The sequence below is a fragment of the Pteropus vampyrus genome, unplaced genomic scaffold (assembly GCF_000151845.1).
Source record: "Pteropus vampyrus isolate Shadow unplaced genomic scaffold, Pvam_2.0 Scaffold302, whole genome shotgun sequence".
In the NCBI taxonomy this organism is placed as follows: Eukaryota; Metazoa; Chordata; class Mammalia; order Chiroptera; family Pteropodidae; genus Pteropus; species Pteropus vampyrus.
Genome location: NW_011889083.1, coordinates 1,615,013 through 1,628,084, shown reverse-complemented (window position 1 = coordinate 1,628,084; position 13,072 = coordinate 1,615,013). Strand labels below are relative to the sequence as shown.

At 37.4% G+C, this 13,072-nt stretch overlaps 1 protein-coding gene across 2 annotated transcripts in view; it reads right to left on the bottom strand.

Annotated features, from left to right (window-relative positions):
- The window catches only part of POU6F2 (POU class 6 homeobox 2), a 462,677-nt gene that overhangs the window by 41,481 nt on the left and 408,124 nt on the right, over positions 1-13,072 (bottom strand). For both annotated transcript variants that reach the window (XM_011376695.1, XM_011376696.1), the window contains exon 7: positions 7,006-7,152. In XM_011376695.1, the coding sequence (XP_011374997.1) occupies positions 7,006-7,152 (147 nt within the window). The remainder of the gene's footprint in view (positions 1-7,005; positions 7,153-13,072) is intronic.

The following is a 13,072-nucleotide window of genomic DNA, read 5'->3' as shown; positions in this document are numbered from 1 at the left end:
TTGTTTTTGCCCACCCCTTTAATTGTAAATGACAGGCGGCACTGCTGAGTTTGCTGGGGAAGAGGGTAGAAATTAAGATTTCAGAGGGTGCTTTATTTTCAGTTCTTCAAGTTGGTGGACTATTTGGGCTGATGATACTAATGGGGTTAACTCTTTCATGTCAGAAGTTGGAGAGGTAAGAGGAGCAGGAGCGGGAGGCAGAGGCGACTTTTGGCAAGGTAGGGAAAGTCTAGGTTGAACAATTCCTAGTCATAATGAGAGACAGAGCTGCACTTCTGCTGGTGGCGCAGACCGGCTCTGAGACCTGATTACGTCCCTCTTGTCAGCAGCTGAGCCACGACAGTAGCAAAGCCTCCCAACAAATCCATCTCCCGCGTAATTACTGCGGAGCCATCGAGGGCCATCAGGGCTCATTAGCGCTCTTTACCATCAAGTGCGTCCCACTCCTCAGATCCACGAGGGCGGGAGAGCCAGGAGCGTCTCACTCCGTCCCCCGCCCCCTGCCCCCGCCCCCGCCCACTCCCCTTTACCTCCGCCAAGTCCCTGCAGGTGACAAAGCCCTGAGAAGCGCATTGCCGCCGGGCCTCGGGGCAGGGTGTTCATCTACCCTGGATGTTCACTTTACAATCCTGGGCGCTTTTCCTAGAGGTATGACATCCCTTCTAGCCACAACTCTTCTATGCAGGTGTGTGCACTCAAACGGCCCCACAGAAATCACCGCCAGGCCCGGTTGCCAAGCGGAGCCTGACTGGAGGAAATACTTCCTGCAGTATTTCTTAACATGTTCTCTGCGACCCTAAATTCTATGACATGTTAGGTGGACAGTAAATTTGGGAAAAGTGGGGTTAAAAAAGTGAGAGGGGTGTGTGGCGTGTCATCTGGGAGATGTGGCCGTCCTGCCCGGCCCCATCAACATTCATCAGTTTATGAGTGGCCGCCAAGGGACACGCGTCCTCCAGGGCCCGGCCAGGAACGCCCACGCGACAGGGCGACAAGGGGACTCGGTGCGGGCGCCTCCCCGCGTCTTTCCCGGGAACTCTCGTTTGTGCAGCGGCTCCAGGGGCTCGTTCCCTCTCCTCCCCGAGGCTCACACTTAGGGAAACATCACTTTAATGCAATGGCCTCTCATGCAATGAGGAAATAAAGCTCTCAATTGGGCTCAAAGGGGAAATTTGATATGTTAGTAGAAAGACTGAGGTTGTTTATTGTTATTGTTTTATCGTTATTACTCGAATGAAGCCAGGGTAAAATTCTTATAGTATTACGGAACCCCATGAACATATATTTCCCAGTCTCTAGAAAGAGCTGATTTAAAAAATGTTATTCTATTAAAATACATTTCACTGTATTTCACTGAATGTGATTGAATTTTTACACCTTTTAAAACTTTATATAATGATATTTGCAAATGAGAAAATAAAATATTTTGTCGGACAGTTTTGAGTTTGGGTTTAGAAAACAAACCCTTTGGTTCAGCATATTACATAAATAGATCGATCTATTTAGAATATTTGAGGGGAAATATGCAGATACCAACACTGAATTTTTAGCTACCTATGCCAAAATTTCAACAAAAGCTGTTTGATTCTTATTTATGCAAAATGTCTTAACAATATATTCTATTTTGTATTAAAATGGTATTCTGTACATATGATTTTGTAGATTAAAAATCAATATTTTGTAGTAAAAATGCAAAACTTGCATGAAAGAATCATCAATTTTATTATAGTAATTGCCTTAGGAAGGAAAGGAGAGAAATGGGAGAAGAGGATGTTAAGGTCTTAACTGTATCGGTAATGTTTTATGTCTTTTAAAAATAAGAGAACTGAAACATATGGAAAAATGTTAATATCTAGATGGTTGAACGAGGATGTCTTTTGTACTCATTTTTTGAAAAAAATTATTTTTTATTTTCTCCATACATTTAACCAATTTCATTATTGCAATGAAAGAGTATATGTGAAACACCCTAAATTCCTGATCAGTTGGCTTTAGCTGGATATGTCTAATGCTCTAGTCACATGGTCAAGGTTATACATTTTATTTCCTTTACACAAGGTTTGAAATTTGTTCTACAAATGTGGGCATCTATGGATTTGTTTGTTCTCCTATGCAGATCTAATAAAACCCACAGAGGGGCTAAATGGACACTTATTGAATAAATTCATTATATCTTAATCCTTTGGCTGAGATTTGCATTTATTACAACTTAATTTTCATTCATCTTATAGTGATTTTTTTTCTCTAAAAGATTCTCATCTTTCTGTTTAAATTACGTGTTGAATTTAGCAACCCATAGTTCAGGGTCAATTGCTGTTTTTTTTTTTAACCTGAAAAAGAATAGCTATAACATTAATTTATTAATAAATTAATACAATTTATTAAATGCTTAAGACATATCAGGCACTGTGCTAAGCACTTTTTCTACCGTTACACATTTAAGCCCAAACAAAAGTATGTGAGACGTTTTATCACTCTCCTGTTTTACTGATGAGAAAACAGAGGCCCAGAACAGTTTTATAACACAAGGCCACAAAGCTAAAAATGTGTTCCAATAAGACCCGTTTTCTTCAAAGCCCATGCTCTTAGCTACTCTATTGCCTTCCAGAAATATTATTTAATTTACTGTTATTATAATTCAGATGAAAATCCCGATGTAAACATCATGTTTCTTTAATTCTCAGACATCTATTTTTTACCACATTTGAAAGTTATGATGTTAGAATGGTCTTCCAGTTTGTCAAACATCATGTCCAGTCCAGAGCTGTTGAATAGAGGTGACTCACCAAGAATGGTTTTGTACAATTAAGGGTGTATCCTCTAAGCCACAAGGCACAGGCTTCTGTTATTATCAGCAGATTGTTTTTCTTTAATTATAGCCTTCTGGTCATTTGAGGAAGCAGCTCCCGTCCTATAGCAAATCCTTTCACCTTGCCAAACCAGCTCTGCTCAGCCATTGTTTATTGGTACATTGGTGTGTGATTTCTGGGTAACTTGAATGGATAAGTCCTTTTAATTTTTTATTCTTTTTATAATTAGAAAAAGTAATGTTGTTTGCTTGTTTATTATTATTTTTTTACTTGACTGGCTCTTTAAAGACTTAAGAAAGGGTATTTGACTTGACTTGCTGCCACTTAAGAAAATTTCACAGTGGTCAAGAACTAATTTCATCAGGAAACATTCTGAGCTTCAGTTAAAATGTAAAATGCTTTCTTTAGCCCCAGGATAAAATAAAATTTCATTTGCTTTTACTTTTCTGCAATAATGCCAATAAAGAGATATTGCCAGGGGCACAAAGGAAGCCAATTCCATAGCTGAACAAATCAATGGTAAATCTACTTGCCAAATCCTGAATATACCCACTGTGTGAGTGTTATGAACACACACACACACACACACACACACACACACACACACACACTGAACTGTCCAGGATAAGGAAGAGATTTCCCTAAAATAACTTAATGTCCTACAACCCTAGATTTTCACATTCTCAAACTCCTTACACACACAGTGGGTTTGTGTGAAAAGTTATAAACCGAAAACACATAGAATCTTGAGTGATAGCATTACTGAATGTTGACTTATATGCCTGACCCGATTCTAAGCACTTTAATCCTAGAAGCTGGTGCCGTTATTATTCCCATTTTTCAGATGAAGAAGTTGAGGCACAGAGAGGGTAAGTACATTGCCAAAGATCTCACAGCTGATGAACAGGAGTCTGGTTCCAGAGCCCATATGTATTTTTTGCCTATACACTGTACTGCCTTTTGCTGTATATCCAAACCAAATATAGGTTTCCAGAAAATGCTAGACAAACTCTAAACTATGATGATGATGATGATGATGATGATGACGATGACAACAATTAAATTATGGCAACCACTTATTGAGTCTTTAACTGAGGACTCAGGCAGTATGGTAGGCTTTTTGTCATACATTATCTCATTTAATCTTTATAATCTAGTGATTTAGATTTTATTATTTTTATTTTATAGTGAAACCGAAGCTCAGAGAGCTCAAGTAATTTGCTTAAGGTCACAGAGCTAGTTATTGGCTGACTTGGTAATTCAAACAAGTCTGTAGCTAGTCCATTGCCTAGCTTCCACATGTGCATGAGCTCTTGATTTGGTAAATAAAAAGAACTAGAATGTTCTTCTTAGCACTGTGATAGTTATTATAAACTTATGATCACTAATTACCAATAGAAAACTTGCTACCTTCCCACCTCAGAGTGAAGTTGGGTATCTCATAATGTTAAAATACCTTAACATCCCTGGGTAAGGTTTGTATTTTGTGGCTTTAGAATGTAGCATTTCTTTTAAAATTAATCACTCTTTGGAACAGTATCTGACTTCTGAATTCACTGCAAATGAATGACAGGGTCAGAAAGGTATAAAAATGACTGAAGTCTTTTCTCTGTATTTGTTCATTACTACTGGTTAGGAAAAAAAGAACAGAAAACAAAAATTCTTAAATACATTGAGATTTCCCAATTTTTTCCATTTACTGAGATCCAGTAAATGAAAACATAAATTCCAGACAGGGAAGCAAAACTACAAGTCCCAGGTGGTGGGATTTCTTCCTGATAAGAGTCGAAAGCCAGGAGCCTGAAGGTAGATTTGGGTATGTTACTTTTGGGTGAACTTTCAAATATGAAGAATAGTTAATGTCAAGAACTCAAACGAAAGAATCTCTAAATATATTAAGAGTTTTCTTTTTATACCTTTTCTGGGAAAGCTCTGTGGAGATTTTTAAGAAATTGAAAATGGGCTGGGTATAGTTATTATGTGATATTTTAAGCAAGGCTAATTGTATTAACCTGATTCCAATGTATTCTTACGCTTCTGTACCACATTAGTACAAGACAAAGGAACACGCGCGCGCGCACATACACACACACACACACAGAGCAAATCATTTTTGCCCTTCTTTTTTGATGTAATTTGACCACTTTATAAGGCCTGAACAAGTATCTTTGTGCCAACAGATGCAGGGCAGCCACTTTTTTCTGGAAGGATGATTGTGTTTATATCATGAAGATTTATCATAACTATCGTAACTATCGTAACAGTTTCTAAAATAAATAAATAAATAAATAAAATCAATGCTTATTTACTATATGCAGAGTACTAATCAAGCTTCTATGTTCACACTCATTTCCTTATGGGCACTCATGGGCTGAGAAAGTGGTCTCTGGGATGCGGACAGGCAAAGGCCAAACAAAACAAAGGTTGTAACTCTAGCTCCTGAGAAGGGTATGGGTTTGTAACTGGCAAAATGATTAGCCATTAAATTATCAGAAGAATTAATTTCTAATAATTCCTTCTAAACAGTAAAGCATTTTTTCCATCACAAATTCTCAAATGGTAGGGCATAGTGGTACATTTTACTTGGACACTGGAACAGAAAAATCAGAAGGAAATACACAACAGTGGATAAAATTTCTATCTTGAACTCTTAAAATTTACCAAGGGCCAGCAGCCTGCCAGGAATGAATTGGGGTGTTCTATTTTGAGCGCAACTCTAGGAAACAACTTCCAGGACTAACCTGATCTGAGAATGAGCTATAGATATTAAAATCAACTTTTCCTCCACACCAATACCCCCCCATCCCTCCAGAAATCTTAATAGGCTTTTGAGAGCCTCCATTTAGAGCTGGCTGCATAAAATGATCCTTTGATGAAAAGGGATTGGAACAAGGGTTAAAGCCGACATTGAAAGGTGACTGTGGAGGGCACAGTGTTCATACAACCCTCCTTTAATATGTGTGGTGTGCACCTGTGATAAGATGATTCATTACCCGGGGCCGCTCTTTGACAAGCTCCATCGTTCAGCCCTCGGGGTTCTGACGGGACAATACTGCACCCGCCCAGGAAATATAACAAGGTCAGCTTTTTTTCCCTGGGACGTAGATGGAGACGGTTTAGCTTATAATGCATCTCTGTTTACTCTTTATGTAAAATAAAAACAGGGTTCAAGACATCGAAATTCCTGTTCTCTACAGAGCAGGCCAAGCAGGGATGCGTAAACTTACTGCTGAGTAAACAATTCTGAGAGGAAAAATCTTGGAGAGGGTGCAAGAATCTTCTCCCTTGTGTTTCATCATCAGAAACAGGAACATTTGAGATGGAGATGCCCTAACCACCGAAGCTGGGCTCTGTGTTAGGCTTTTGAATGGAGGGCACCCCAAAACCATCAGCTTCAACTCTTGTTTGATTTTCATGCAGCTTTTACATTTATTGGGGTATTGAAGATAGAGCCACACTCATCTGAAGCTCCATCAGTAATTTGGTGACCGCAGTGCTGGCACATTAGTGGTGTAAGGGAACAGGTGCACTGCTTAGGACATGAGGAAGGCTTGCTGGCCCTGGCAGACGGAAGTAAATCTACAAGCATACAAGAGATTACTGAACTTCCATGAGAATCAGCAGGAGAATGGGGTCCTGACATGTAGTGGGCTTCACTCTAACTCGCTCTTTTTCTTTGATGCTTTTATAGGACTTTTTTCCATTACCTCCTCATACATTCCGAAATTGGCTTTATTAAGGCTAGTTTAGAAATCTTAGAAGCAATTACAGAAGGAAATTTATCAGTTTGCCCCATTACCCGTTTAACAAGAATAAAAAAATAGAAAAAAGCGAAGTGAAACATTTTATTTTTAAAATTTACCTTTTTTTTTTAAAAAAAGAATGCCCTGTTATGAAAAGTAATTTCTTCAGTTAATATCAGAACATAAATCACCATGTAGAAATAAAAACAAAATACAACTTAGACATACTAGGGGAAGAAGAAGGAAAAAAAAATCTTGCTTCTAAAATATAGAAAAACCTCCCAACCCTATTCCTGTTCTTGACATTGCTAGTAAACATTATTTATTTGCCTCAAATGGATGCGGTTACATATCACTGTCATGCAAAAAAAAAAAAAAAAAAAAAATTCATCTCCTTTCCAAGTTCAATCTGCCATAAAAATTCACTCTTGTTCAACCCATCTCCCACTCACCTGTCCTTGTGCATTAGTAACTAGTTGACCCGTGACCCCCTGAAGACTGGAGAGGGCATTGCCAAAGGCCTGTGAGCTTGCTATGGAGCCCATGGCTGCTGCTGCTGCAGCCGCTGCAGCCTGACTTGCTAGTGGATTATTAACCAGCTGCAAAGAGAGAAAAGATCAGGGTGAAACCACTGAGAGAGGCACAGGTACAGCATATGGATACAACATTCACTGGGAGAAGGAAATTCTTTCCCCAGTTGGCTCATGCAAAGGGCCCAGAACCCACTGAAGGGGCCTAGTGAACATTCCCTCTGAAGCTGTGGGGTTTGAAGGAAGTTAGACTGAGGCTGGAAGGAAAATATTCTCCAACAACATTGGGCTATGTTGGGAGTAGGAGTGGAAGAGAGGAATAGATTTTAAGGACTTGTGCAAATGAATTGATATTTTTCATTTGTGAATTATAGTTTCCTTTAGGGTCATCAGGTAAAGCACATGCATCACTTCACTTCCTTTTCCAAGGAAGAAGGAAACAAAATCAGTAGAAATGGAAACCTTCAACCTCTGTGCTCTCTGAGGGCAAATCTATGGTTGAGACTTTTGGGTGTGCTTATTCTGACCATGAGATTCAAGGCCAATGGGAAAGATCTTTTGATGAATGGCCAGGTTGACATCTGCTTGCTGTTTTAGCTCATATATGGCATTCCCTTGGCCTCTTTCCTGGGACAGGAGTGAGATAGGGAGAAGAATTTGGTTGGGTTGGGGGTGGGGAGGGTACTCAAGGAGGAGGTTATGGCTGCCAAATCTGTTTTTCCATGGAGACCAATTCAATATTCTCTAACCTGCCAATTTTCCACACCACAGGTTTTCAGGCCTTCTGACCATGAGGCAGAAGTGTAGCTTGAACTAAAATCTGCATTTAGGTTAATGACTACATATAAATTCAAGAAACATTTAAACTATTTTCACAGTATTGGTTTTGATACATGAATTTCATTTGTATTTATTCTAGGGTGTTATTTTTTTTTCCCATATAGTTCCTCTCAAGTACAACAATGTTGTGTATAATAATGCATTTTCCATCACCAGTTTCCACATCCATGAAATTCCTGCATTTTAGCAGAAACCTGCCAAGACTAAGACTTGGTGGAAAAAGAATTAATGCCATATTTATATTCGAGTCCTGGAAACTCTTTGAAAAATGCCTTTTTTTCTTTTTCTTTTTCTTTTTTTTACTTTTTACTTTTTCTACCCTTTGTCTCAGTCTCTCTTCTTTCTCTTTTCCTTCTTCCCTCTTTTTTCCCTTCAAAACATTTTTTATTATTTAATTCCTTTAGATATCTGCCTAGAGTTTATATTATCGATGAGGAAGGAAATACTAATTGTCAGAGGAACATCAAAAAGACAGGAACTTAATAATTTTTTTCATTAACATGATATCTTATTGGTTTTTTATTCATTTATAACCAAATTTCACATAACTAGTTCTACTGCAATTCCATTGACCCAGCACATTTTTTTTAGAAATGAAAATACATTTTAAGATTATTAATTTATGTGTCTTTTGCCTTTATCTTTCTCCTAAAAGACAATAATGATTTTCATTTTAAGGAGAAAAAATTCTCATTCATCGGCCTAAGGAGAAACCCTGTCTTATGCCAGATTTCCACCATGGGATTTAAAATTCAGGTTGCCCTTGATCTTGGTTTTCTGAGTATATTTTTATATAGTGTATGTGAGGCAGGTAATGGTAATATTGAGAGAAAACTCCCTCTGTTTTTGATTTGACTACATAAAGTGAAAGAGTTCATATTGTGTTCATTTTTTACTCCCAAAGTGAAGAGACCCCTTGAGGAATCCTGTTCCCAAATTGCCAGGACAGACACTGCCCAGTGGTATACTCTTCTCAGTTTGTCTGCCAGCTGCTATGTTTACATTTCTTTTGTGAATACAAGTGGAAATCATAATGAAATTCCTGAGTTTCAGGGAGATCCCAAAGTAAGCTTCTTAATCCTCAAAGAAAGATTAAATTATGTGCAGTTGAGTATACAATTTTGTCCATGAATTGTGGGTAAAATATTTAAGTCAGTATATACAAAATGCTCTCTGAAGAAAATAAGACCGTGATTCCTATTTAATGAAGAGAAAATATTTTTAGAAATTGTAAGACATTTATCTAATATCTAGATCAATGAAAAATTCATGTAGGAAATTATGGAATTACTGTCTTGATACAATACAATAATTTAGGTTGACAATTTCCTACATTTAGGACACTTGTGTGTTGTTCAGCTACAGTCCCATTGATTTGCTGTAAATTCAGGCATTATATAAAGAGTAAATTATTGTTCTGAATGTAAAATGAAGTAGATACTTAAAAGCGAGCTCTAAGCTTTTGAGTTATAGGGCCAGTAATGAGTACCCTTCTACTGCTTTAGAAGATTGTTTCGGCGACCACGAATGTACAGATTTTTAATTTTTAATATTTCCTTTATATCCTGGTCCCAGTTTGAAACCCAATTTATTCCTCTTTTTGCTGCCTTTCCCTCTTAATGGAGCAAACTTCAACTTGATGACTGTTTTTATTTTCTACCCTGCAACCTTAGAACTTTGTGAAAGGTGTATAGGCTCTGGGGAGATGCCTGCTGGCTCCTGGAACTAGCACTAGAACTAAAGGTGAGGGAGTGTAGTATATACAGACAGCTGGTGCAAGTCAATCTGTAAGCTGACAGCATTTCAGGTGGACCATTGGGTTAATGATGGATGCAGCTTAATAAATATCTTTTGGCTTTTCTGTCTGTAACTGCCAAGGCAGGGATGTAATATGCATAAGGTATGTGGCAGAGAGAGGGAGGGAATGGTGGGGAAACCATTTGTGTTCTCTTCATCACCTCGGGTCATGTCACTCTGTATTGTCCCCAGTCATGTCATATTAGCAATATTTCTATCAATACTTCCTCTTGATTGGAGACTCAGGGTAGATTTGGACAGCAGGGTGCCCAGGCACAATAAATGCACATAATGAGCATGCTAACATTTTAGGACCAGCTGAATATTTTGAAGTTGCTTCCAAGTTTAGGCCTTCAGATCTTTCATTGCCAATGTACCTGACCAGCAAAGGATAGCCTAAATAAAGTCTGATTTATAGTATACTTGTGTTTTTAGCAGACTTACTTGAAAGGAATGCTGAATTCTGGTGTACGCTTATTTATAAACATAGAAGCTCTCAAAACAAGGATTTGCAGAGGGCTAGAATTCTTGTGTTCCTTCCAAATGGATTTTGGGCATTGAATACATCAAGCTATAGTTCTGGAATCCTCAGATAGTCTAAAAACCTACTAATAGAAACACTAATTTTTTAAACAGTCATCCTCCTCACTCCGAATTTTATAGAATAAAATAACAAAGTAAATTTAAAAAATAGTTTTGTGCCAGTAAGGAAGGACCCCAAACATCACACAGCCCTGTCTCTCCATTCATGCAAATAAGGGCATCAGCTCTGAAACCAGACTGCCTTGTCTGTGACTTTAAGTAAACCATATTAGCCTCATTTTCTTATGGGTAAAATGGGTATAAAAATAGTATTCATTTTACAAATAGTTTTTATTCCAGGTGCACACTCACAGAATTATGATGAGAATTAAGATGCAAAATTTTAGAATAATACTTGGCATATATCATGTTTTTAATAAATGCTAGCTATTATTTTCACAGTTCATACTATGCATGAGTATGTTGACCTAATCAATTTATCAGAATTAGAACTCAGCTACATAAATAATGCAAACCCAAGTAACTGTATTCTCTCGTTTAATATTTTAAGCATATCCTCCAATTTTACTCTACTTATTTTTTAAAGAGTAGCTTGAAGGACAATATTAGCTAAGTAACATGATTATTAGGTGGGGTGAGTTTCATGATTAAAAAGACAAATACACTGTCTAAAAATATTTCAGACTGGAAGACATCAGAAAAAAGGATTTGAGACATGATTTCACCTACTTGTCTTGAGCCTCTCATATTTGATTATTTATGGAGAAACTTATAGAGAAAGTAGTGCTTTAATTCTGAGACCAGGGTCAGTAGGTGTCAGATTAGCAAGAGAGGACTTCTTTTAGTATGTTATCCTTACACTTAGTTTACATTTGTTAGATTTCCATAAGGGCACCCATTTTGGAGTTTAATTCCTGCCTCTTGTCAAAATATGGTGAATGAATCTATCTCACTCTTACATCTATTGGTAGTAAAAGAATGCAGGAAAAAGATTTATTTAAAAAATTTCCTTAGGATTTACGATAGCTTATTTATATATCCACGTATTGACATGGACATTTGGTATAATGAGAATAAATTCATATTCCTAAATCTATAGTGCTCCATACACATCCTTGTTATCTTAATGATAATGAGAAGAAAAACTGTGATAAAGTCTCTTTAAGGTGTACTCTTAGATGATGTCATTATCACATCAAGTAAATGTTACCATAGATGATGCCACTACAAAATGAAGGGGTGTCTTTCTTCAAGTTTTGCCCCATGTTCTTGTTCTCTGAAAGATGCACATCCTACAGCTTGGTAAAGAATTCAAGTTTTTTCAATCTGAGCATTAGTAGTGAATTCATGAAAATTTGCTGATGGTGTTATTTTATTATTATAAATCTTATTTACAAAAATATGGCAGAATGATGAAGCAGTATAGCTATTGTATTATATTCCTATGTTTACACCTTTATTCCAAGAGGGCTTTATGAATGCAGCAGACTTGAAACCTTTCTTTGGAGCATACTGGCCCATGATCTATAGTTTTATCATTCTTCTCATGAGCTATGTGGATTTTAAAGAGTATGGATTTTGGAGCAGCTCTTTTTGCTACTAACTTTTCAATTTAGAATCTTGAAATTGTGGTGCAATTTGTTTTTAAATGAAGATGTTCATAAGTGCATTCATCACAATTCACTCCTTATTTAAGGTAAAAAGTGACTTGTAGTGGCTGCCTGGAAATAGGAGAATAAACATGTCCTTTTGAGTTTATTCATATACATTAAGTCTTTACTTTTCTTATACTGTATATATGAAAACTGTATCTCTTGGTTCCTTGGGACATTTTTAAGCAAATCAGTACTTGTACTTCTTACCGTCATGTCTTTTCTTAACAGGTCGAGGAGATGCCAACAGATAAATACTGGAAGGGTAGCCATATTCATCTCAACTACCTACTTAATGTGTGTTTTATCCTATGAGGCTTTCCTCCTCGGTTTTAAAATTACTGCGTGTTATAAAACTCTCATAACATTCAGGAATCAGTTTGTGGGTTGAATACCGAGCTAAGCTTTGCTTCTTGCTCTCTGCTCACTTCCCTGCAGAGATGACAACATGCTAGATGCTGACCATCCAACTTTCTACCAACAGAAGTCAACTGTACTACTTTTATATATTACTCACTGATTTACTCTCTTTATTTCTCTCTCTAGAATGTAAATTTTTATTGACTGCTATATCCAGTTTATTCAACAGTACCAATCACCCAGTAGGCCCTGAATCAATGTTTATTGAATGAATGTATGAAGAAGTGAGTTGAAGATCTCAAGGCCCGACTGGGACCTTGATAGAAGTTTCAACCTTCAGTATTCACAGAAAATAGTAAAAATTTTGGGGAAAAATTTGTTTAAACTCTTCTTTTTAAAAATATATCATTGTATAGTCTTACACACAATGCTGGACTGACGGTGAAAGCCTCAAATATAGCTAACACAATTCTGAGGGTTCTTGAGTAATTCCTGATGTGCCAGTTCATCGTGTGAGTTTGGCACCAGCACTTACAGCTTTCCTTCAGCTAGCTACCCAGGGAGATTCCTACAAGGTGAAAAGAGGCATTGAACAGACTTTCTGACTAGTTGGGAATACTTCAGTATAAAAAATAAAACTCAACAATGGCAGCATCTAAAGATGAAGACCCAGAGATTCCCTGAACATCTTGTACCAAAAGCTTCCTGATACCCCTAGAAACTGCATGGCTGGAATTGAATGGGGACAGGGCTGGGTGGAGGGCTAATCTGTAGGTTTGAAGTTATTTGGGAGTCAT